This window comes from Solea solea, chromosome 3 (assembly GCF_958295425.1).
Source record: "Solea solea chromosome 3, fSolSol10.1, whole genome shotgun sequence".
Lineage (NCBI taxonomy): Eukaryota > Metazoa > Chordata > Actinopteri > Pleuronectiformes > Soleidae > Solea > Solea solea.
This window is the reverse complement of record NC_081136.1, coordinates 29,119,063-29,143,075: the sequence shown is the minus strand read 5'-3', so window position 1 is coordinate 29,143,075 and position 24,013 is coordinate 29,119,063. Positions and strand designations below refer to the sequence as shown.

At 38.8% G+C, this 24,013-nt stretch overlaps 2 protein-coding genes and 1 long non-coding RNA gene across 9 annotated transcripts in view; all 3 read left to right on the top strand.

Annotated features, from left to right (window-relative positions):
• Positions 1-5,476, top strand: part of cald1a (caldesmon 1a) — a 57,549-nt gene extending 52,073 nt beyond the window's left edge. For 4 of the 5 annotated variants that reach the window (XM_058624484.1, XM_058624483.1, XM_058624481.1 and 1 more), the window contains 3 exons: positions 24-92; positions 1,477-1,513; positions 3,722-5,476. In XM_058624484.1, the coding sequence (XP_058480467.1) occupies positions 24-92; positions 1,477-1,513; positions 3,722-3,735 (120 nt within the window). In that variant the 3' untranslated portion in view covers positions 3,736-5,476. Of the gene's footprint in view, positions 1-23; positions 93-262; positions 315-1,476; positions 1,514-3,721 lie in introns of all 5 variants that reach the window. The other variant, XR_009239899.1, reaches the window with a different exon arrangement.
• Positions 5,477-6,685: 1,209 nt separating this feature from the next.
• Positions 6,686-13,291, top strand: LOC131456288 (uncharacterized). Its single transcript, XR_009239900.1, has 4 exons — positions 6,686-6,871; positions 9,894-9,939; positions 10,019-12,292; positions 12,684-13,291. It is a non-coding gene; the product is annotated as an uncharacterized LOC131456288 (long non-coding RNA).
• A 1,614-nt stretch (positions 13,292-14,905) lies between these two features.
• On the top strand, positions 14,906-22,248 carry tnnt2e (troponin T2e, cardiac). Of its 3 annotated transcripts, none has more exons than XR_009239856.1 (10): positions 14,907-15,408; positions 16,011-16,032; positions 16,125-16,185; positions 16,934-17,050; positions 17,153-17,230; positions 19,177-19,290; positions 19,598-19,710; positions 19,790-19,880; positions 20,871-21,056; positions 22,087-22,248. XR_009239856.1 is itself a non-coding variant. In XM_058623623.1 (10 exons), exons 1-10 carry the CDS (start codon positions 15,372-15,374, stop codon positions 22,124-22,126), a joined length of 714 nt encoding a protein of 237 aa, XP_058479606.1. In that variant the 5' UTR covers positions 14,908-15,371; the 3' UTR covers positions 22,127-22,248. The 3 variants fall into 3 exon arrangements, 2 of the variants coding, with proteins under 2 accessions (XP_058479605.1, XP_058479606.1); XM_058623623.1 differs by having other exon boundaries at positions 14,908-15,408; positions 20,871-20,911; XM_058623622.1 differs by lacking the exon at positions 20,871-21,056 and having other exon boundaries at positions 14,906-15,408.
• The last annotated feature ends 1,765 nt before the right edge of the window (positions 22,249-24,013 follow it).

The window sequence follows — 24,013 nt, the reverse complement described above, 5'->3', positions numbered from 1 at the left end:
GCCTCCCTTTTCCCGTCACACAGGACCTTAAACCTGTCGACGTCAGCAACAAGAGGAGTCTATGGGAAAACAAAGGAGCTTCTCCAACCAAGGTATCAATCAAGACAGTCTGTAGGTTCTTTAGATGACGTTTCCCAGTAAATGACAAAACAATAGGTTTAATATTGAAATAATAAGTATATATTGTTATTATATGGAATTGGTGTGGCAGAAATGGGAGTAACTATCACTCGTGTTTGTTTGTTTTTTTTCCCCCCACAAGAACTCTCATAGCTAGTTGATCTCACCATTAAATCTGGAATAAGCCTGGAGAGGTAAACAAGTAACTGTTAATGTAAATGTTTCTCTCCAAATTTGCTTATCTCACACACAGCGAGCTCACTCTCTGCTGTCACACTGTTGATTTGTTTGCTCTCGTTTCCACTGTGGCTCCTCACTGCCGCTTATTTCAATCTTCCACGATGAAAGTTTTTGGTCCAGGAGGATGTTTATCCGTGTTTATTTGGAGGTAATTGACTTTGGTGTACGTTACCACACCAAAGGCATAACATTTTAGGGGGATGTTGTTGTATAAACGACGTGAATATCAACCTGTAAACAAAAAACGCTTTCCAAAAATGTACACAAGGCGAAGAGGAAATCAGACCTCTCACTTGTAAAGCGTGTTTGCCAAAATGCTCCAAGTGTTGTAAAGTAAAAGGAGCAAAATGAACTTTTTTTTTTTTGCAGTAAAAGAGGGGAGCCAATTTTGAAAGTGGATTACGCTCCCGACTCCATTAACACCCAGAACTCGTTAAAGCAACAAAATCCACAAGATTACGCTGCAGTGTAAATAAAAAAGAAACCCCTGAAACAATCTTTTTTCAACTGTGGGCTGAATGCTTTTCACAAATGGCTGTATCACATCACCACTCTCTGCTCTGACAACCACAAATCACAGCTCTGTGTCTACTCGGTCCAGCTTCACTTGACTTTTTATTGCCCTGATGGAGAAAGTGTTTACAGCTCTTTTTTTTTTTTTTTTTTTTTTTAACAAGAGGCAGGTTGACAGATTTGAATGGTAACACGTTTTCAAACCGAGCCAGACCCGACGTGATAAACGTCTATTAAGGATATCCTACCCACCCACTTATTTTTTTTAATTAACTCTTCTTCCTGCCCTGGTAGTGGTGCTTTCTCACAGCCAACAGCTGCCGACCAGGCCCGTCGACTGTGGTCCGCTAACAGTGAGTAGCGGGGCTGGAGGAATGCACTTGGCGGTGGACTGCGCTGACGTAAAGAACATCTCTGGACAGGAAAAGTAGCGGTTAGCAACCCGGTCGCTAGTTTACCGTTGCTATGCTGTGACGTCAGGGAAGGAAAGAGAGCAGGATGAGGATTGGCAACGGGTTCGAGAGTCTGTATAGGTGGAAGCGACGAGGCTTTGCCGTGTAGATCTCTGCTACTTTATTACCTTCCTGTCTTTGTGTCTTGTAGGTGGCAGGCAGAGGGGAGACCAAATCAGTCGCCAACGGTGAGTTTTTATAAGGCAACCGGAAAACTATTAGCTTGTAACTGTGGCGCTTTTGTGAATGTGTGTGTAAGCAGACAAATGGGTTGGCAGGTATGTGAGCATGTACGCGGCTGGTTTCTGCTGAACTCGTGGCTCAGAACCTCGAAAACACTGTTTTGTTCTCAGGTCTGTTGCTTTTTTTTTTGCTTTTTTTTTGGCTTCTTGCTTTCAAACAGAAACAAAAGCTCACAGAGGAGCACTTAATCCTTTAGTTGAAGGGAAATGGTGAACTTTACCAGAATCAATTTAATTGACAGTGTTTATGAAAAAAAAAGAAACATGTCATGGATTATTTGTTTTAAACAGTCAAATCTGACATTTGAAGTTTGGACCCACAACTGCATGTTGCTAGTGGAGCTCAGGATCCTTCACTGGTTGACTGATGGAGGAATTATGTCTCTCTATATAAAGTGGTATCCACTTAGTTGTGACATGCTTTATCGTCTTTTTTCCTCTAAATGGGGACATAATTCGATTGAAGAAGACTTAAAAATGACCAACTGAGATTATTAACTTAACAGGAAATGTTTACTGGTGTTTCACGTTGACATCCAACCAAATGGAGTTCTTTTTGCAACCAGATGAGTTGCCCCCTGGTGGCATGAATGACGTCCATTTTTATACACAGTGACATCTATGCCAATAACATGTACTGTATGTAACTGCCCAGAAGATTGTATAGCTAAACATCAGTCACAGAAACAACGGGTGGTTTAAAAAGATAAATGTTTTAGCACTCGGTCATAAACATGTCTGAGCAACGCTCACCTTTGTGCAGTCCAACTTAAAGTTGTGACCTTCTCATTAGGTCTGTCATCTTGTCTGCGGCCCGTTTGATTTATACAACGGCGTGTGTCCAAATCCAATAACTGACCCCGTAATTGCCGATGCTGCGTCCTTTTACAGGCTGCTGTTTGGCCTTTTGCTCCACAGCGTTTTAGGATTGCACGTCAACATTGTTTGCTATTTTAAACTCACATCTGAGCGCAGCCTCCTCCTCCTCGTTTTGTTCCGCTCAGCGGGTTAGAAGACGGGGGTTTTTGGCCTTGAGGGATTCCGCACACGTCTGCGTCATGTGTTGCTTGTTCAGCACACGGCTCTCACGCGCGCGCACACACACACACAGACAGAGACACATTAAAACAGCAATTTCACCTCTGTAAACCCACTCAACAGCCATCTTGACGCCACTCAAACCTCTTTGCTTTTCCACTCATGTGCACATCCACTTCTGCTGCTCAAACCGCAGTGTTCCTGCCAGGTCAGTTTGTCACATTAATAGCTGGTATGTTGGAGATTAGCACACAATCACAGTCTGACTCAGAGGATGACAGAGGCTTTGTATAGACCTTGTGTTTCTTGCCAGGAGTTGGCTGCAGACATTTGACACCACACCTGGACCACATACAAGTGAACAGCCCCACACTCTCCGCATACTTGGCTCTGATTGAGAGCTTCCAAAAAATTGTTCACAGTTCTGGTGTCGGTGGAAATTTAACTCGCGCAGAATTGACTAAATTTAGAAAGGTAGGAGTTTAATTTTGACACGTAAGAACCTCAGCTCAGCTCACCCCGCTCTTTCCCAAGTGCGTCAGGGAACTACGGTGGCCTTCGTGTACCAGAAAGAGTGTCGTTCTTCTCTGTTTGCATATGGCGTTTTTCCTCTACATAGTACCGGCTCGGCTCGGCTCGACTCTACACGATTTGGTTGATTTTCCAGAAGAATATAGTACATCCTCAATGTGGGCGGAGTCATCACAGCACGGCTGCACAAAACTGCTGTGACTTTGTTTTATACGTGGCACACACAAACTAGTGGCTTGTAAAGCAGTTATTTTCGATGTACTGAATCATTAGAGTCATTTAATTAAAAAAGATTTGTTGAGTTGACGTTGTTGTTCAGTACTTCCTGCATGACAAGAGCACGGACGCCGTCTGACACAGTCACTGAACTGAAATACACTGGCAGGGGTTGTGATGCCGCTCGCCATCGCAGTGCTGTCGCTAAATACACCAGACTTTCATTCTTTTCGGCTTTAAACTGCTTGTCCACTGCATGATTTCTGCTCTTCTTTGTGGGGGGTTTTCTGCTTGGTTTGCACCTCCGTGTCACATCTGTTTGCCGACTTTGTCAAGCTGCTGAAGGACTCACTTTGTGTCTGTCTGCAGGGATGGGACACTAATGTCTTGAAGAAGCCACTTAAGCTGGGGACCACGACAATCCAAGACACTTCCTTTGACTTTGTCTTAAGAACCAAATATATCGACCACACTCTCAAGAGGGACCCCAAGAAAACAGAAGGACAGGAGAGACGCTGTCTGAGCACTGTACTGAAACAAGATCATATTTTCTTTTTGTACGGTTGCCACGTATAGTGCCTTTGCACAATGATATTTTTTTTTGCTTTCTAAAAGAAACAAAATGCTGTGAAATTTGGACATTGTAATAACTGTTACTAATTACTTTATACAATCCTGCCAGGAAGAAGGAAAACTAATTAAATTTAGATTTATCAGTTGTACTCCATGCCAACAGTTTTGGTAGAAACAGCGTGGATGAGTTAAAAAAAAAAGAAAAGAAAAAGTTTCCACATTCCAAAGAGATGGGTGAAATCAGTTCTCTCCCCCTCATACAGATCATTTTCCATCTCTTGTCTCTCTTTTTTTTATTTATATTTAAAGCAAAAGCTTCACACATTGCTATTTTATTCATCGTTCACCAGTTCAGGATAGAAATATTAGCACTTATAGAATTTAGCTGATTTCACGTTTTATTTTGTCCTACCAATAGTGCAGCAATGGTCTGAGTAATATATGTTAGCACACGTGATGTTTTGAATATGACCTATCATACTGTATCGTATATAACATCTCTATACTCAAAACAAAAGGTATTTTTGCTTCTTCTTTTTTGTTTTTATATCCACAAACTATTCTCCAACTGGCATTTCATTCCAGATGTGAACCAGCGTGTTGAATATCCAGAAGGCCATTGTGACTTTATTATCCTTTATGTCATTTTATTTATGTTTTTAATATGTTTTTCTATTCCAAGCTGGGGTTTTTTTTTGTAGCTTTTGTACCTGTTTGATCACTTTAAAATCTTCAGACATTCCTCTTTTGAAAAGCAGGTGCACTCGGTGCCTTCACTGCTTCAAAGTTGTAGGTTTTTTTTATGTGGGAAATCAGCAAACCACCTTTTTTTGTTTTTTATATCCAGTTTTTCCTCTTTCCGCCTCTATGCACACTAATGCTCAGCAAATAGTTTCTAATAAAGGGCATGCAAAGTAAAATCGGGTTGCCTTTAGCAAATATAGCAAGATACTAGTACAGTTCAAGGATATTTACCACTATGTAACGTCTGGCCTTATGATTGCACCGTTTATGACAGCTGAGGTAAAAACTACATAAAAGCCTCAAAGCAAAAGTATGATATAAAGTCTGATTTATTTCTTCTTCTTTTCTCCACTTACATGGTCTTAAGTAGCACATTTCCCCCTTTTTTGCTTGTTTTATGCGCGGCACAAGCTTTGACAAGCATGTGAATGGTTTGCTGGGGCATTAAATTGATCCATGTCACTGCTCAAAAGTCTGACAATCACATTCCATGGCTCCTGAAAAGAGCAGGGGAGCTCGACCAAAATATGATACACCGTGATGTAATGTGACATTTATGATGTTTTTAATACAATGGTTTCATAATGCCTTGTTTTTTTTTTGTTTTTTGTTTTTTTACTCTTTTTACTTTACATGTTTAACCAGACACTTGTTGTTTGTGTAGTGCTAAGCCTATACAAAAACACACTCTCTGTATTCTCTCTGAACACTCCCAATGTCATACAAGTGGGCAGTTTCCAACTGGATGGATGTTTTAAACATTGTACCTTTTTACAACAACAGCAATAAAGACATTGAGGTATTCCACAGCACTGTTAAGTGTCCATATATAACCACATTGACTACAGAACCAATTAGTTCATCTTAAGGCCTTTAAACACATGTCGCGTAGCTTTTAAGAAACAGCATACATGCAAAGTGTTGTTAGTTAAACAATAAAACAAAAACACTGTTGTTTCCAATCATTTTTGTAATTTATTTAACATTTAGCTCATGTTAGACTCCACCTTGCTCTTCTTAGCGATACAGCCGTTGCCGCACCTGCCGCCGGCCGGCTTCACTTCCCTATCCTCACCGAGAGGCAGGACTTTGGCAGCAGCCGGTGCACGCCGCCACCAGCCGGCTCCTCGTTTTCACCGAAAGGCAGGTCCTTTTCCCTCGCAGCCATGTCAGTTTGAAAACTACATTCTGCCATTGTCGTTCTCAGTTTACTCTGCAGAGCAAGAGCCTGTTAGCTTAACAGTTAGCAAAGATGGCGGACACTGTTTCACATTCTGGGAAAGAGAAAAGTGCACAACTAGCGTTCTACTTAAAAAGTCTGAATCGCGTAGATACTTCTCCACTCTATTCCTTTAACACATATACTTGGCTTTTTCCCAGCAATTGAAGATATTAATTATGATTTTAATTATTATTATTCACGTACTGAGCACTCCCACAAGAAAGTACGATTGAAATCACTTTAGCCAAAAAGTGTCTTTACCTAAAAATAAAAAATAAATAAGTTGACAGTTCTACAAAATATGAAAGATAACTGTATATACTGTATGTGTGTACTGTAATATATGTAGATATTACAGTATACATATACTGTATATACTATAGTGCTTCTTTCACACATATATAGCTACAAATTTACTGTTTCCCCCAAAAAAACATAAAAAAAACATGTTTTTGTATGTTTTCTCGTTTTTATGACAGGCAATGTAATACATTTGTTAAGCAGTATGTATGGTGGTGTTAGGTGGATGGGATAGGTCCTTCATAAATGTATGATCGCATGCCAAATGCCAATTCTCATTTTGATTCGTAAGCACAGAGCATCCCTTTTTTTGTAGGTTGTAGTTTGTACAACTGCAAAATAACTTTTGGAGATCAATCGTATTCTTGGCCCAAAAAACCCCATTTGATGTGGAACAAGTTAAACTGTATTTCCAATTTCAGGCCTGGAGAGAAACAGATGCTGAGGGACAACTCTTGAAGGCAGCATTCCACTCCAGGTATAACTCATCTTTCTTTCTGACCCCAACAATAGAACTGACAACCCTACCCACTGGTGGAAAAGATATGTGGTCACATGACACATAGGGGTGTATTAAGTATGCTTTTTGGCGGGGTGGATGATTAAACTTGTCTCTGTGTGGATGTGTGAAGATAAGACCTGAAGTTGCTGATCATACTTTCCTCTGGGACATTCAGGAGGTAAGATCATGAGTGTCATCCTTTGCATCTTATTTGAAGTTTTTCATTTTTTTTTTTAATCAAAACATGTCAAATAAATCTGGATAAATCTGACAAAAGCTCAAGTGAGCCGTTCTGATAAATCCACAAACCCCTCAGCATGATCTAACGAGGAGCTGTTCCTCATACAAATGCTGTATTGAATTGGCTTTAGTCGACTCCGAAGATTTTTTTTATGACGGCTTGTCCTTGATCCGAGCAGTGCACACTGGTGAAGAAGGTGCTAAGCTGTGCGCCGAGAATGTCGTGTTTGTAACATGCTTTGGGTTTTGACTTAATGCCGCCTAATGCTGAAAGCAGCAGCCGCAACATTCCTGCCACTGTCAGACTGTGTGTTATTCCACCGTTTCAGCCAGACGGTGGACTGACCACATGCATTAAAGCAAATACACATTTAATACCCCAGCCATGACAGCCCACATACACTGTGGATTCTTTTTGGGTTTTCCAGTCAGTGCTTTCCCTCAGCCAGATGGTATTTGTCTTTCTCCTTCTCTGCCTCCTTCTCCTTCACATTTCTCTTCTGACGTCGGCTGCCTTGATCTGATGAAACGAGTAACAACCCTATGCACCGCAGTGTTTGAATTTGAGAAGAGATGTAACAGAATTTTTGCCAGTGGCAGGACTTTTGTGCAGTAACCATATGCAGGGACGGCGTGAAATATGGTGTGTGAAGACTGAATGTGCAGCTGCTGCTTTTGAAATGACTGGCGGAGAAAGATTTTGGAAGTGGATCTCATATCCCAGCGTCACCCATTCAATCAACATATCAAATATATTCCTTTTTATAAATAAAACATGCCTCTGTGATGAAGAATATGTGACATATGACATATCATTACAATATATATGTATATATAGATATATCTATATTCCCCAACCAGCAGCTGACAAAAATAACTCGGTCCCATGCAGTGCACAGATTTACTGTGAGTACGTCGAGGTGAGCCAAAGCCATTGAATAGAGGAGTAACTCAACACCTGTTCAAAAGCACACTCTATTATATATATATATATATATTTTTTTTATATATAAATAGAGCCCCAGCTCTCCCCCACTGCTCTGCCCCACTGACACCGGCTTTTATGATCTGCCGATTTACAAGCACATGGTCTGAGGGACTGTAGTGCCCAGTCATGCCCTCACATGTAAGGAACCCAGTGGCAACACAACTCAAGTGCAGCCTCATTAAAGCTATTCCTGTCACCTTGACCTTGACCTCGATAGACTCCATTGTTGTTGTTGTTGTTGTTGTTGTTGTTTAAAGGTCTGACTGACTAGTCTGTATTTATATTTACTTTACTAAAGCTGGAGGACAGATTAATGGAGAAGGTATTTTTTTTAGCAATTACGAATAAGAAGAACAGAAGAGTTATAATGTAAGATCAATGACTCACACAGAGGCATGAAGGGAAGCCAAGCTAAAGCATCTTTTATGTGATTTGAAAGTTTATTATTATTAACTTATTATATATATATATATATATATATATATATATATATTATTTATATTATACGTTTATCCTTTAATCCATTCATTAGGGCTATTACTGATAATACTAAAAAAAATTTAATGAACAACTTGAAATCATCACACAGACAAATCGGCAAACAAAAACACAGGAAAGAACATAAATTAATACATAAATGGATACTATAATATAAATCTTTATCACTACAGATTAAAATGTGATATCTTGTCCCTGTCAATCCACTAACAAATATCCAGCATTAAATTTTTTTTATTAATTTACCAAACAGCAGCGCTTGCAATATCTTGACTTTTAATCCTTATGCTACACATTTAACTCCTACATTTCCCATTATGCAACTCAAAAAGTGTTTTGACCCTCTTTTGCCACTTCTTTCAAATAATTATCATAATAATTTGACTAAACAACTTGAAATACACAGATAACGACCAAACAAAAACACAGAAAAGAACCAAGTTAAACTGAACATAAATTAATAAATAAATGGATACTCTGTAACATAAATAATAATATAAATCTTAATCGATGCAAATTAAAATGTGTTATCTCGTCTATTTAAAAATACCTTTCCAAACAGCAGCACCTTTTAATCATGCTACACATTTAACTCCAAAGAAAGCTGCGTCCTACATTTCTCATCATGCAACTCTTTCCCGCCACTTCTTTCAACGTCCAAGTCCAAGAGTTCACGTACGACATCATTAACGTGAGAATAACGGCTCCAACTGACGACAGAAATGTCGGTCGTGTCGCGTACAAACGAGGCGTTTTTGTGAGACTGAGGATAAAAGATGTTGCGTTTGCGTGAACACCAGACTAAAGCCCAATTGTTATGACATACCTCGAGTGCACCGAGTCTCTTTGAAGTTTTTCGAGCACCTGGAAAATTGTTTCCGAGTGTGCATATCAAAGCTGGCGCGCAGCTTGAGTTTGCGTCAGAACGTCTCTGAAGAAGTGGTGCGATCCTGGCCATTTGAGTGCTGTGCAGACTCCTGCAGCCTTGATCAGTGCCAAGAGGAAATGGCTGAGGATTAGGCCTGGAGCTGTTTAAAGCCCTGGGCTTCTGCTTCGTTTTGCCCATGGTCGAATATTCTCAAATTCTATGCACCGTCATGTAGCCAAGGTTTTTTTTTTCCCCCACCCTTTTTTTTTTTTCATGTAGGTTTTTATTTGGCTGTTTGATATAAAAGAGGAGATGGGTGATAAAAACCATCTGTCCAAGGGAAATAAATCAAGAACTCATAACAGTTGATAAGATAAAGAGGGAAATATGCAGCTGCCAAACAACAATACAAATCACATCAAGTATAATATAAAATTGAATGTGAGTGCTAATTATTTAAAAACAAAAAAGAGAGAGTCTTTTTACTAGTCTCACTAAGATAATACAATTCTGCCACTAACTCAAACAACAACAGAATTCATTCGAGTGTCTCTTGTATTCAGAGGTTTTGATTTTGATGGTCTGTTGTGTTCCTTCTTAATTTAGGTCATTAATCCACAATGTCTGAAGAAGACATCGAGGCAGTGATGCAGTAAGTATTTAAAATGCACGCAAGCTTATTTTCACTTACTGGTGCACAAGTTTAATATCTTTATTTCTTTTCTTTTCAGGGAGGTGGGTAAGTAATGGCTTTAAAGCATTTACTGTTTTCAAAAAATCGTCACTTCCAAGCTTCCACCGGTAGATGTAGCTGACCTGATTATGTCTATTCAGAGGTAGAAACCTTTCAAGAGGAAGGTAAGGACTTGTGCACGGCTTTCTGTGTGTGTGTGTGTGTGTGTGCGCTGTTCTTACAGTGTGTGCTGTCAGCGATGAAAGCCACAGTGTGACAGCTGGATGTGTTTTCTGTCAGAATATTAACGCACTTCATTTGTCAATGCTGAGAGGTCGACTCATGTACTATAAATGTCACTTTTGAGGCAAAGCAAGGCTCAATCCCATTTTTAGCAGTTGTACATCTGTGCGGTTTAATGTCCTGATGAACATTGCATGAAGGTTTTCTAAAGTGGCTGTCAAGTTAAGTTTGACTTCACATCGGTTTTTTTGCACCTATGACGTTCAGTAGATGGCGATGCATGTGATAGATGACGGTAGCTCAGTGGTAGAGTGAGTTGTCTTTCAAGGTTGTGGGTTCAATTCCCAGCTCCGCAAGACACTTAACACCACGTTGCTCCCGACGGCAGTATGGGTATGATGTGATGTGCTGTGTGAAAGTATGGTTGAATGGCAAAAAATGTAGTGTAGACTGCACCAAGCTTTGAGTGGTCATCAAGAAAAGTGCTATATAAATACAGACCATACAAAAAGATAAGAACTATCAGAATAAGACCACAAAGGAGATAAACAAATATAAAACAAGCAGGGTTGTGCTACAGATTCAATTCAGTTTTATATGTATAGCGCCAAATCACAACATACATTATCTCAAGGCTCTGTGCAGAGACAATATTATAGAGAGCAGCGAATGAACAAGCGCTATAGGCATCAGTGGAGGGAAAAAAACTCCCTTTTAACAGTCGATGACTCAAAGAAGATGTGCAGCCATCTGCCTAGTCAGGTTGGGGTGAAAGGAAAAAGGGGGACAGAGACAAGAGGGAGGAGGTGAGGTCGAGATAGAAGAGAGAGACCAGGAGCAGACATACAACAATTGTATCAAGTTATATATCTTGCCTTTGCAGCAAGTAGATCCAGGTTCTCAATCCGGTCGAAACAAGGGCCTTCCGACATGGACTTTGCTATGTTCACCCCGTGTGTACGGGATTCCTCTGGGTTCTCTGGTTTCCTCCCACTGGTTTCCCAAATCACCATATTCTATGTTATGTCTCATCTGTTTTATAGTGTAAAGATGACATATTGTGTCCTCATGTTAATCCCAGGTCATTTCAGATACATCTGGTGGCTATTTCCATTTCCAATGTCATGAGCAGTCTCCTCGCATGTTTCTATTATCATAAAAAGGTCTAAATGGAGCGTCGTGGCAGCCATTTTGACAGGTCACAGTGTGACACAGCACAGGTGCAAATGATCGAGTTAACGACGGCTGAGTTCCATTTAGCTTGCACGTCGGCTCTTTGTCACTCGCAATAGAGACATGGTTTAATATGATCTGCAAATGTCCACAAATAGCTGGTATTTTCTCTCTTAACTTTGACCGAAAGAATGTGTTGTTCAGATGTGGCAACATCAACAGTCCCATATTTCACCAAAACAATGTAATACTAGGAATACAAATTCTAGCAGACTGTATTTTTTTGTCTCTTTTCCTGCCTCATAATCATACGCCGCTCACTGGGTTGTAAACCAGACGACTGTTTTACTGCAGAACGAGTAGTTTTGATGTTGTTTTCAATACTGCCATGATCTATTGATACTTTTTTTCATTTGCACTGACTGACACCAACTTAACGAGACAGACAAAAAAAACACAAAAAACAAAAAATTACATGTTTTCCCCCCCATTGTTCTTGTTGCATGTTGGGATACGAAAACGTTACAAACGGCTCACAGGCTCAGTTTGTCATCAGAAATCACTCGCTGCTCGAGCTTTGTGCAGAATGAATGTCAGACAGCAACAGTGGGGTTTCAGTGAATCCTGAGAGACTGAAATCGCAGTGTTCGGAGTTTGACCGAATCCCAGCCTCAAGCTGTTTGCCAGAATCTCACTGATCCACTAATCCATATTTTTCTCGCTCAGTCATGGCGACGCTGGGAAAAGGGGATGGTTTGTATGAATTGTTTGTGTCCGTAAATAATGCCTTTGTGTGTTCCACATTGGCGGGGTGTGTCGTCTTTTGTCATGTTTCGGGCCAACAATGACAGGTTTTGGTTTAATAAGTCTGTCTTTTGTTCTTGTTCTACAGAAGAAATGACACCTAAAGTAGAAGGTAATTTTCTTTTCTTTTTTTTTGCCATGTGACAGTTTACACCACTCCTTCTGCCTGATGTGCAAACATTGCTTCAGCACTATTCATTTACCTACATCAGAGTTATATTTAGGATTTCACTAATCACTGCAGTGTCTGGCTGCCACCGAGCTGCCTGCTGAGTTAGCAGTGAATTAATTCATTGCAAAATGAGATTTTCCCTCTCTGTGGAAACTGGGACATGCTCAGACAAAGTTGCAAAATTGCAAGGAGAGAAAAAACTTACTACTAATCTTTCAAACCTCTTCATCATCTCATTCATGTTAATCCTCTTGCATGTACTGTTGAAGTCTCACTTTTGCTTTTAAATAATTTTTTACTAACTGAATCTTTATTTTTCACACCACTACAGAACCTCCTGAAGGTAAGGACCTTTTTTGTTGTCCTGTTCCATTAGAAAATTAGAAAATAATAACCAGGCACTGTACAGATACAGTAATAGTGATGATAATAATAATACACTTTATTAGTATGGCACCTTTCATACAAGGATTGCAGGTCAAAGTGTTTCAAAATGGAAGGAAAATACAATTTAAAACACAAATACAACAATGAAACACAACACAGGGTGGAATGAAAAGGAAAAGTCAAAAGTAAAAAAGCCTGTTTTAACTACATAAAACACACAAGATGCAAATAAAACTGTAAAATACAGGGTGGAATAAAATGGGAAAAGGATAGAGTCAAGATGTTAAAACCTTGTTTCAACTTAGAAATACACTAAAAATAGGAGGAAATTAGCTAGTTGAAGGCTAAGTAAAAAGATAAGTATTAAGTCGTCTTTTAAAAATATTTAGTGAGCTGGCTTCCCTGATATCTAAGGGTAGTAGCAATGTAGCTTGGTCCTAGCCCATGTAGTGCTTTGTATACAAGGAGGAGGACCTAAATGTTACAGGGAGTCAGTGTAGGGAATATTTTTGATTTATAAATGCTCACACTTTCACCTTATTAATGTGGGACTGGAAACTAAGATCTGGGTCCAATACAATGTCGAGACTTGTCACCTCAGATTTATCCTGGGAGCTAATTTCCCCAAGTTAGTGGACAGATACAGTACCTGACTGCTATAGTGTTTTTAATAGTTTTCTGCACCAATGTTTTGACTGCACCATTATTCTTCATCTATAACTGATGAGCTGTTGTCTGTTTCCTCCATTGATCATTATTCATGATCGACTGTCTGCTCACGGCTCCCTCTCACAGACGCTGCAGATGAAGGTAACACATACAACAACAGTCTCTCCTTTCAAACATGTATAATTATTTAAATCTCTCCATCTTCTCATTCATGTGTATCCCGCTGTTTGTCGTATAGTTGCATCTAATTATATTTGCAATCTGGGTTTCTTTTGGGGGGATGGGCAGGTGATCAACACTCGAGTGTGTTCCTATTAAACATTGGGAAGAATCTACCCAATGGTCACATTTTCACTGTCCACATTACATATTTGGCCACAGTTTAAATTTAACATGTTTAGATGTGTAAATCTCAGCGACATTTTAACAGATCAGGATGAATTTTGTCCTGCAAAATGTAAAATATGTTAAAAGCTATTAACACTTTAAGTTCTATTCAGATCCAGAGATCTGAATAGATCCAGTGGATCACAATGTTAACATGTCAGGTCCCTAAAATGGGTAACAAAGCTTTTCAGAGGTCTGTCAGTGATCTTGTTTTTTTATTATTATTGTTATTTTCTAATTGAATCTTTATCTCACACCACATCAGAACCTCCTGAACCTGAAGGCAAAGACTTTTTCTGTTGTCATATCATATTATAAAATAATCAACCACAACCACCTGCTGCCGTGTTGTTTTTCTTTAACTTTTGACTGGACCATTATTGTGTGTCCATTACTGATGAGCTGTCGTCTGTTTCCCCCACTGATCATAACTCACGATCGACTCACGTCTCCCTTTCACAGAAGCTGCAGAAGAAGGTAACGTCGTCTCTCTTTTCAAACATGTGTATTTTAGTAGATAAAAGCAAAATAATCATGTAAAGAAAAAAGATGTATAATAAGACATTATAGAAGATCATGTACATGTGTATTTGAATATTCTGTAAATCTCTCCATCTTCTCGTTCACGTTAATCCTATCACTGCATATCCTGTTTGTCTTTGCATCTAATTATAATGTTTTCACTGGTGTTAGTTTGTTTTTCTCTTAGCAACTTCCTGCCTGCAGTTTTTAATGGATGAGTCTGAATTTGTTCTTACATTGATCACTGTCTCTGATCCACTGTATGCTCACATCTCCCTCTCACAGAGCCTGCAGAAGAAGGTAACAGACAGCTCATTTTGATTCACGTTAATCCCGCTGCATAGTCTGTTTCTCTCATTGTTGCATGTAATTATATTTTTTTGTTATTTATTCACACCACTTCAGAACCTCCGGTGAATACTGAAGGTAAGGACTTTTTTTTTTTGTTATTGTCAGTCATTTCCTGTCATAAAAGAATCAACCACAGATACCTGCTTTGGTGTCGTCTGTATTCACGATCTCTGTCACTGATCAACTGTCTCCTCATGTTTCCCTCTCAAAGCACCTGCAGAAGAAGGTAACACACCAGCATGCCTATAGTGTGAATAAACTTTCACGTTTTATAATCATTTAGTTTTGGGAAAGACGACGTTAGAGCTTATATTTATGGAAAAAAGTAATAGTACATTTTACTTGTTTCAATTCCCTGTTATGGATGAATTCATGCCTGGTGTAAGTAAATACCCCGCTATCTTATTTTTTCCCCTTCGTGCTTTAGGCCTATTCTGATAATATACTTTTTTTTTTATAAAGACTGCCTCCAAAAATTGAAGGTAGAGCTTTCATGGCTTTGAATTATATACCTCCACCATAAACCCAGTCTGATAAGACATACAGAAACAGTTTAGACTTTCTATTTCTTGCCTCCGACAGCCAGGAAACCTTTTCACATCAGAATATATAAAGCAGATTTCTGCTCCGAGTGAAATTTGAAAATAATAAGAATGAATACATTTGTATTCGGCCTGCAAAATAACACAATAACACATTCTTTATGTGTTCTGCCACAGAGACTCTGGCCCCAGATGAAGGTACGATGAGCTGCGGGGAGGCCTTGTGATTACAGTTAATAATCATTATTGAGTTGAGGGACAAAACCAAACTCTTCCACATAAAAGGCTCTGATTTATTTCAAAAACATCCTTCAGGACACCACGAAGATTCCCTCTCTCACACTGTAGCACACTGTGAATTCCAGGACACTGATTCTGTTCCACATGCTGTTCATTATTTGACAGCTGGACTGGACCTCATGCGTGAAATGGTTACAGACAGGAAATAATAGATTTAGAACAGAATAGGACAGAGAGAGAAAAAAAACCCATATTGTACAGTTCAATTCGGTACAATTGAGTAAGTAATTATTCACTGATGCAGTACATCGTAAAAAGAGTTTGATTTCTGTCGTTCCACTGCAGAAGGTCAGTGATGAATAATCGTTCACTCAGTGTAGATCACAGATTCAGGCCCAGTGAGCAACGCCCTTTTTTATTTATCCAGGATATTTAAATCTTAAATGCAAAACTAGATCAAATAAATTTTAGTAGTAGATTTTTGGAATTCTATAAAAAAGAAAGAAAACAAGATGAAGTGAAACCTAAACTGTGATTGTCTCCTCTTTATTCTGCAATAGAGGATTTCAAACCCAAACCAAAGTAAGTCTGTTATCATTTTATTTTTAAACAATGTTCATAACAAACTGGTGTGAAGTTCTTCATGTTGTAACCCAGTTTTTTTTTTATTTTAGGTCGTTTTCTCAATCTGTCAGTGTGCCAAAGATACCAGAGGGAGAAAAAGTCGAATTTGATGTGAGGAACATTTGATTTTAATTGTGATTAATTTTTTATTTCATAAATTATTTAATACAATCTAATATGTTTTACTTTACTTATTATTTTAGTACAGTTTTTGTGCAACAAAACAAACAAGGTGTATCAGAGACTGTCTTTTTTACTTTTTTAAAAGGCCAGCTGGTCATTTCCCCCTTTTCCAGGCTTTAAGCGAAACTATTTATAGTGCACAGATAAGGGGAAAAAAGGAAAGGGGATTGTGTTTACCTTTTAAAATATTCAAATATCTTCTTAAGCAACACACGTGCAAAAGTACATTACTGTGCAAAAGTCTAAGACCACCATTAGGTATGTTGTTTTAGCAACGCTATAATGACACGCAAAATTGACGATTAGGTTAATTGGACACTGAAAATTGACTTTTGCACAATAAATATAACTATAATAACTATATATAGTTTGTTTTTTAATGTGTGTGTGTATATATGTGTATGTGTCTATATGTACATATATGTGTGTATATGTATGTCTGTGTATGTAAATATGTATGTATGTGTGTATGTATATATGTGTATATGTATACATGCGTATATATATATATATATATACACATTTACAGAAGTCTTTGAATTCAAATAACTGGTTGTATTTGCATCTCTCGCACTTGAAATTGAGCTGAAAGGTCCTGATTTAAGATTTATGACTTGATGTCAAGAGTGGAGTTCCTCCTCTACATCACGTTAAACCTGCGGCTGTGTGTCTGCAGGACATCCATAAGAAGCGTCAGGAGAAGGATCTGACTGAGCTGCAGTCACTCATCAAGGCCCATTTCATTCAGAGGAAGAAGGACGAGCAGGAGCTCATCGCTCTTGTTAACAGGATCGTAAGTCTTCCAGAAGAAGCGTCAGACCGCTGGAGTGATGCACCATCCAACAATTACACTGTGTTTCTGAGTGTGCGTGTGTTTGTGCTTCTGTGTGTGAAGGAGAAGCGTCGTGCTGAGAGGGCCGACCAGCAGAGGATCCGTACTGAGCTGGAGAAAGAGAGGCAGGCTCGTGTTGCTGTGAGTAATTGCCAGTCATCGCATCCTTTTCAAGGCTTGACGGCGTAAACAACAAATAAATGACTGGCGCCCTGCAGTTCCACCTAGTTTCAGAAATACAATCAGGGAGTTGGACATGTGCGAGCAGTCTCATGTGGCTGCAGGAGGCGACAGATACTCGGTGTTGTAATGTAACAAAGTACAAATACTTTGTTACAAAATTCAGATCTTTATTTATATTTCCTAGCAACTCTCTCTGTTGCTCGTGACTACCAAATAAAATCAGAAGAAGAGTTGGTAATGGTCTGTATGTATAAAGCGCTTTTCTAGTCTCTTCTATAGTTTTGCCATTCACCCATTCACATGCTGCGTGGGTTAAGTCTCTTGCTCAAGGACACATACACTAGCAGGGTCAGGAATTGAACCCACAACTTTCCAGTTGAAAGACAACTCACCCCAACCACTGAGCTACCCTGGCTCAATCCTCACTTTTCTGTCACATATTTCTTGTTTTGTTGAAAAGGTTTGCCATAAAAGATAAAATGGACTCAATAATATACTTCCTGTTTTAATTTGAAGCTTTTCTTCCCCGTTTGTGTCTTGTCTTGATGAACTTCCTGCCCATGTGTTTTCCCTTAATTACGCACACCTGTTCCTACTCGTTTTCACCTGTGTCTCGTTATGTCCGCCTCGAGTCTTCAGTGTTCCCCTTTGTTCCCTGCCAGTTTCTGTTTTTTTCAAATAGTGCTCCAGCGTTTCTCCTTTGTGTTTTCTTTGCTTCACCTGCTCCTTCATTTACTGAAAACCTGCATTAGAGTCAAGTACTGCAGAGAAACCTGAGTCATTTCCTGCATTTGAGTCAGTTTTCTTTTGTTATCACCAAGTTACTCTTTGCTACACAGAACATTTTTGTGTCCTTCAGCTCAACTTGTTTTTGGTTTCTTTGAGTGAATTTAAATATTTTGGTGAATTAATTAAGAACACAGTACTCTTTGTTGTTTTTATGTCTGTCAGATTATATGATGATTGGCATTTGGATTAAAATGATGTGACTGAAAGTTGGTCTTAGCAAACTTGTCATGAATAAATAGTAATAGGTGTTTACTAAGAATATTAATTAGGGTTCCACATGTTATTGTTCAAGTAACACCTAAGCCTTGAAATGTAGGTGTGGACTTTTCTTTTTTGCTTATTTTAACCATAAAAGGCCCAGAAAATGTTCTGTGACTAAATGCCTTTGCCCATATTTCCTGAATAACTTTCAATATCTGGCAGTTTACAGCATGTTAAAATAGTGTATTAACAACTTAAAATTAAGAAAAACACTGTAGTTGTGCGAACGTGACGTCTGTGATACACTCAGTGTTAACGAAATCCTTGTCGCTTTAACCTGTAGAAGCAGTTTATTTAATTATTTTAAAACTACATACATGTTTGCGGCATTTTTTGGACGTGTTGGAATAAAGTGTTATAATAAATAATTATGGTATTATGGTCATTATAGTATTGCTAAAACAACAAATCTTTACCAGGCTGTCTTTCTAGTTTCTGACTGGTTAGGTAATAAACATGTGATTTGTGATGTCAGAGTATAATGAGCTGCTGTTAATTCTCATCCAGAATGAACCAACCACCACACACTGAACCCTCCACTTACATTATCTCTTCATATTTTTCTTAAATCCCCAGACTTTCATAGTATTCAGCAGCCAGATAAGTATGGAAACAGCTTCACTCTGTCAGCTTGAGAGCTGATAATGTCCGTTTTGTATTAAGTTGTTTGTTTCCACTGCCCACAAGAGGCGAAAAGAAGGAAAAAAAGAAAAATGTCGGTGAAATCAATATTAATCCTATTGTCACGGGGGGAACGGATTTATTTGCAGCTCTTGTAAAGGTCACCTGAGTCTTTCAAGGGTGAACAGGTGTTTCTTCTTTCTCCTGATTGTGTTGTACAATCTGTTCTGCAGGAAGAAAAGGAGCGGAAGGAGCTGGAGGAGGCGCGCAAGAAGCAGGACGACGACGCCAAGAAGAAGAAGGCTCTTACCAACATAACTCAGCAGTATGGCACCTCCCAACAGAGGGTCAGTCACGGATTTATGTTCATAGACAAATATGTAGATATACAATAAGACGTTATGGAAGACCTTGACTGCTCTACAAGGTAGAAAGGATTAAATATAAAATATTATAATAAAGTGTCAAGGAATTTACTTGCAAGTCTGAGTTTAAAGGTTTTGATTTACCTCCACCCTGGAGGATTTTCTTTTTTTGGTCATGTTTGTACAGAATAACACCAACTATATTATGTTATGGTAAAAAATATAGTGTTGTGTTTGGACACTGAGGGGAACTGAGCGAATTTTAATATCCTGTGCTCTCCGTGTCCAGCACGATGGCAAGAAGGGAGCGAAGAAGCAGACGGAGCGAGAGAAGAAGAGGAAGATATTGGCCGAGAGGAGGAAGCCACTCATCGTTGATCATCTCACCGAGGACAAAGTGAAGTGAGTGAAATGAAGATACTCCACACTTCCAGTGTCTTTGTCTGAGTTTCCTGATCTCCTCCTGGGTTGTGTGTTAAAGGGATAAGGCCAGTGAGCTGAGGCAGTGGCTGATGACACTGGAGTCGGAGAAGTTTGAGCTTATGGAGATACTGAAGAGACAGAAATATGATGTAAGTGTTTTATGAAATTACACGTTAATATCATTTTATCTTACTGATACATCTGGGGAAGAATAAATCCACTTTTGTGACAATGGTTTCAATGAAAACATTGACTTATTCTGGAGTATTCTGGAGCTCCAGTGTATAACTGACTGAGGGAGCGTTTGTGTGTATACAGCAGATATTTGTCCACCTGAAATAGTAGCAAAAACACTGGTTTTACCAACCTTAAATAGGTTTCCACTCCACTTTTAAGAGAGCCAATGTTGTGTTATGTTAAAGTGTAAGAGTGGGTCACAATAAATACTTGACACTTTCAAATGACGGGGGCCAATGAGAGTATAGTCTGGTCAATGAGGGGCCGGACTAGAGGAAAAAAAAGGATATTATTATACAATATTCCATCATGATATCACAATAAAGATATTCATGGTGATATTTCACATAATTTCAAAATAAAAGTGATTGGTTTGATATAGTAAAACATATATGCAAAATTAATCTTTTAATCGCAAAATCAGAAATCAATTTAAAATGTGAATAATAACGTGGACACCTGGAATTAAAACACCATATATTATATGTTATTTAATGTTGAATGTAATGCAACCAAATGTCATATTATTACTATTATAAAAAAATATTGCTAGCAATGATTTTTAGGATTATATTCTGTCTGTATTCCATCACCTCACTGGCAGCTGTGCCTCGAGGAGGTTGCGGGCCATGTTTTCATTATAACATGATATTAAGTGTTGGGCCGCATGTAATCGATTGGGGGACTATATGTGGCCCGCGGGCCGCTAGTTTATTTTAATACTGCATACAGGTTTCTTGTATTTTCTAGATGTGATTGAGAAATAATGTATACTACATCTGAAGAACTGAACACAGTATCCTTCACCTACTCTTAGTTACAGAAAAGGTAAATGCTTAAATGTATGTATACAAGGCTGTCCTCAGGGCAACTGTCTAAAATGAATGTGGCCTGAATTTCAGATCAATCTGCTCCAGATCCGAATCACTGAGCAGCAGAAGTTGTAAGTAAAGCTTAATGAGGAGTGTGAGCCTCCTGCTTGTGTAGATTTGCCGTGTGTGTGTGCGTGTGTGTGCGTGTGCAGGAGGGTCAGAAATCCAGACCTGGTCAGTGCAGAGAGAGACGACCCCAGGCTGCAGTGACGCGAGGTAAAACTACTTTGATGCTGAGGAAGTTTGTATTTAATGTAGTGAAAAAAACACCTGTATCTTAGTGCAGCTACAGCCAGTATATATAAATTAAAGTATGCACCATTTGAAGCAACCAATCAATACTTGATGATGTGATTAGGACAGGTGAATGTGAGGACAGGTGAATGATGATGTGATGAGGACAGGTGAATGTGAGGACAGGTGAATATCGAGGACAGGTTATTGATGAGGACAGGTGAATGATGGGGACAGGTGAATGATGAGGACAGGTGAATGGTGATGAGCACAGGTGAATGATGAGGACAGGTGAATGAATACTGTCCTTGTAGAAGACAACGCCCCACATGCTATTTTCTTTCATCAGTATCAGTTAAAATGTTTCAAAAGGACATCTGTAAATTGATCTGTTCAGTCTTTGAATTCAGACAGAAATGTTGACTCCATCATAGTTTAAGGTAACACGGAAACAATAAGACATCTGGTCGATGTTTCTGCAGCATTTTAAATCAGATATTACATCTGTTAGTAGATGATAAGACTGTGGTTTATCAGATTTTAAAGGCACAGCCAGGTTTATAAAGACAACATTGACGGTGTATCAAAGGTAAGGCTGTGTGATGTGGGTTTTTTTCCCTCTTCTAACAGCAGGACACTTTGGGGTTTGTAATCAGTCCTTTCCTTTATTCTTGACAAGAATCTTCACTGTCCGTGTCCTACGTCATAAATTAAAACTTTGGACATTTTATTTCAGGGCCTGTTTTTATCTAACATTCAAGGACTTTTTGAGATGAGAATAAAATGTTTCTGGTAAACAATGACAATATTCAGGAGTGTGGACATGTATTATTATATATGCTAGAGTATTAGTTTTTTATTTGACCATTTTTGTCTGTATTGCCACCAGGATCCAAAAGAAATGAAAAGCTCTTAATCTTTGGTGGTACACCTGAACGTCCATACTTCTATACAAAAAATCTGTTAAATGCATCTTTTCATGCCAACACATGTTTTTTGTCTGATTCCACAGTGCCAAAGGAAGAGGCAAGACCAAAGGCAGGCTGAGATAAACATCAGTGCTGTGAGGAAGAGGCTGAAAATATGCAGCAGTGACTAATCTTTAATTTCACTTCAATAAAGGCAAGAACTGTAAGAACTGGGGGAAGACAAACAATAAAATAATAAAACTACAGCTTGTGAGTCTCTGCTTTGTTTGAATATCGCTCTAAATACTATACTATACTAAGGCATTTTTAAGTGATTTTTGGACGACATACTATACTATGACATTTTTGGCCAATTTTGGACGACATACTATACTATGGCATTTTTGAGTGATTTTGGACGACATACTATACTATGGCATTTTTGTCCCATTTTGGACGACATGCTATACTATGACATTTTTGGCCAATTTTGGACGACATACTATACTATGGCATTTTTGAGTGATTTTGGACGACATACTATACTATGGCATTTTTTGCCAATTTTGGATGACATACTATACTATGGCATTTTTGGCCAATTTTGGACGACATACTATACTATGGCATTTTTGGCCAATTTTGGACGACATGCTATACTATGGCATTTTTTGCCAATTTTGGATGACATACTATACTATGGCATTTTTGGCCAATTTTGGACGACATACTATACTATGGCATTTTTGGCCAATTTTGGACGACATGCTATACTATGACATTTTTGGCCAATTTTGGACGACATACTATACTATGACATTTTTGGCCAATTTTGGACGACATACTATACTATGGCATTTTTGGCCCATTTTGGACGACATGCTATACTATGGCATTTTTGTCCCATTTTGGACGACATGCTATACTATGACATTTTTGGCCAATTTTGGACGACATGCTATACTATGGCATTTTTGGCCAATTTTGGACGACATGCTATACTATGGCATTTTTGGCCCATTTTGGACGACATGCTATACTATGGCATTTTTGGCCAATTTTGGATGACATGCTATACTATGACATTTTTGGCCAATTTTGGACGACATGCTATACTATGACATTTTTGGCCAATTTTGGACGACATGCTATACTATGGCATTTTTGTCCCATTTTGGACGACATGCTATACTATGGCATTTTTGTCCCATTTTGGACGACATGCTATACTATGACATTTTTGGCCAATTTTGGACGACATGCTATACTATGGCATTTTTGGCCAATTTTGGACGACATGCTATACTATGGCATTTTTGGCCCATTTTGGACGACATACTATACTATGGCATTTTTGGCCCATTTTGGACGACATACTATACTATGGCATTTTTGGCCAATTTTGGACGACATACTATACTATGGCATTTTTGAGTGATTTTGGACGACATACTATACTATGGCATTTTTGGCCCATTTTGGACGACATGCTATACTATGACATTTTTGGCCAATTTTGGACGACATGCTATACTATGGCATTTTTGGCCAATTTTGGACGACATGCTATACTATGGCATTTTTGGCCAATTTTGGACGACATACTATACTATGGCATTTTTACCCCATTTTGGACGACATGCTATACTATGGCATTTTTGGCCAATTTTGGGCGACATACTATACTATGGCATTTTTGGCCAATTTTGGACGACATACTATACTATGGCATTTTTGGCCAATTTTGGACGACATACTATACTATGGCATTTTTGGCCCATTTTGGGCGACATACTATACTATGGCATTTTTGGCCAATTTTGGACGACATGCTATACTATGACATTTTTGGCCAATTTTGGACGACATGCTATACTATGGCATTTTTGGCCCATTTTGGACGACATGCTATACTATGGCATTTTTGGCCCATTTTGGACGACATGCTATACTTTTGGGCGACATACTATACTATGACGTTTTTTGCAGATTTTGGACGACATACTATACTATGACATTTTTGAGTGATTT

Excerpts from the sequence above, each read along its gene's own strand:
- tnnt2e (XM_058623622.1), top strand. The coding sequence starts at position 15,372 with ATGTGTTCTGCCACAGAGACTCTGGCCCCAGATGAAG. Across the intron at positions 15,409-16,010 it reads GACTCTGGCCCCAGATGAAG|AGGATTTCAAACCCAAACCA; the intron begins GTACGATGAGCT and ends ATTCTGCAATAG. Across the intron at positions 16,186-16,933 it reads GAGAAAAAGTCGAATTTGAT|GACATCCATAAGAAGCGTCA; the intron begins GTGAGGAACATT and ends GTGTGTCTGCAG.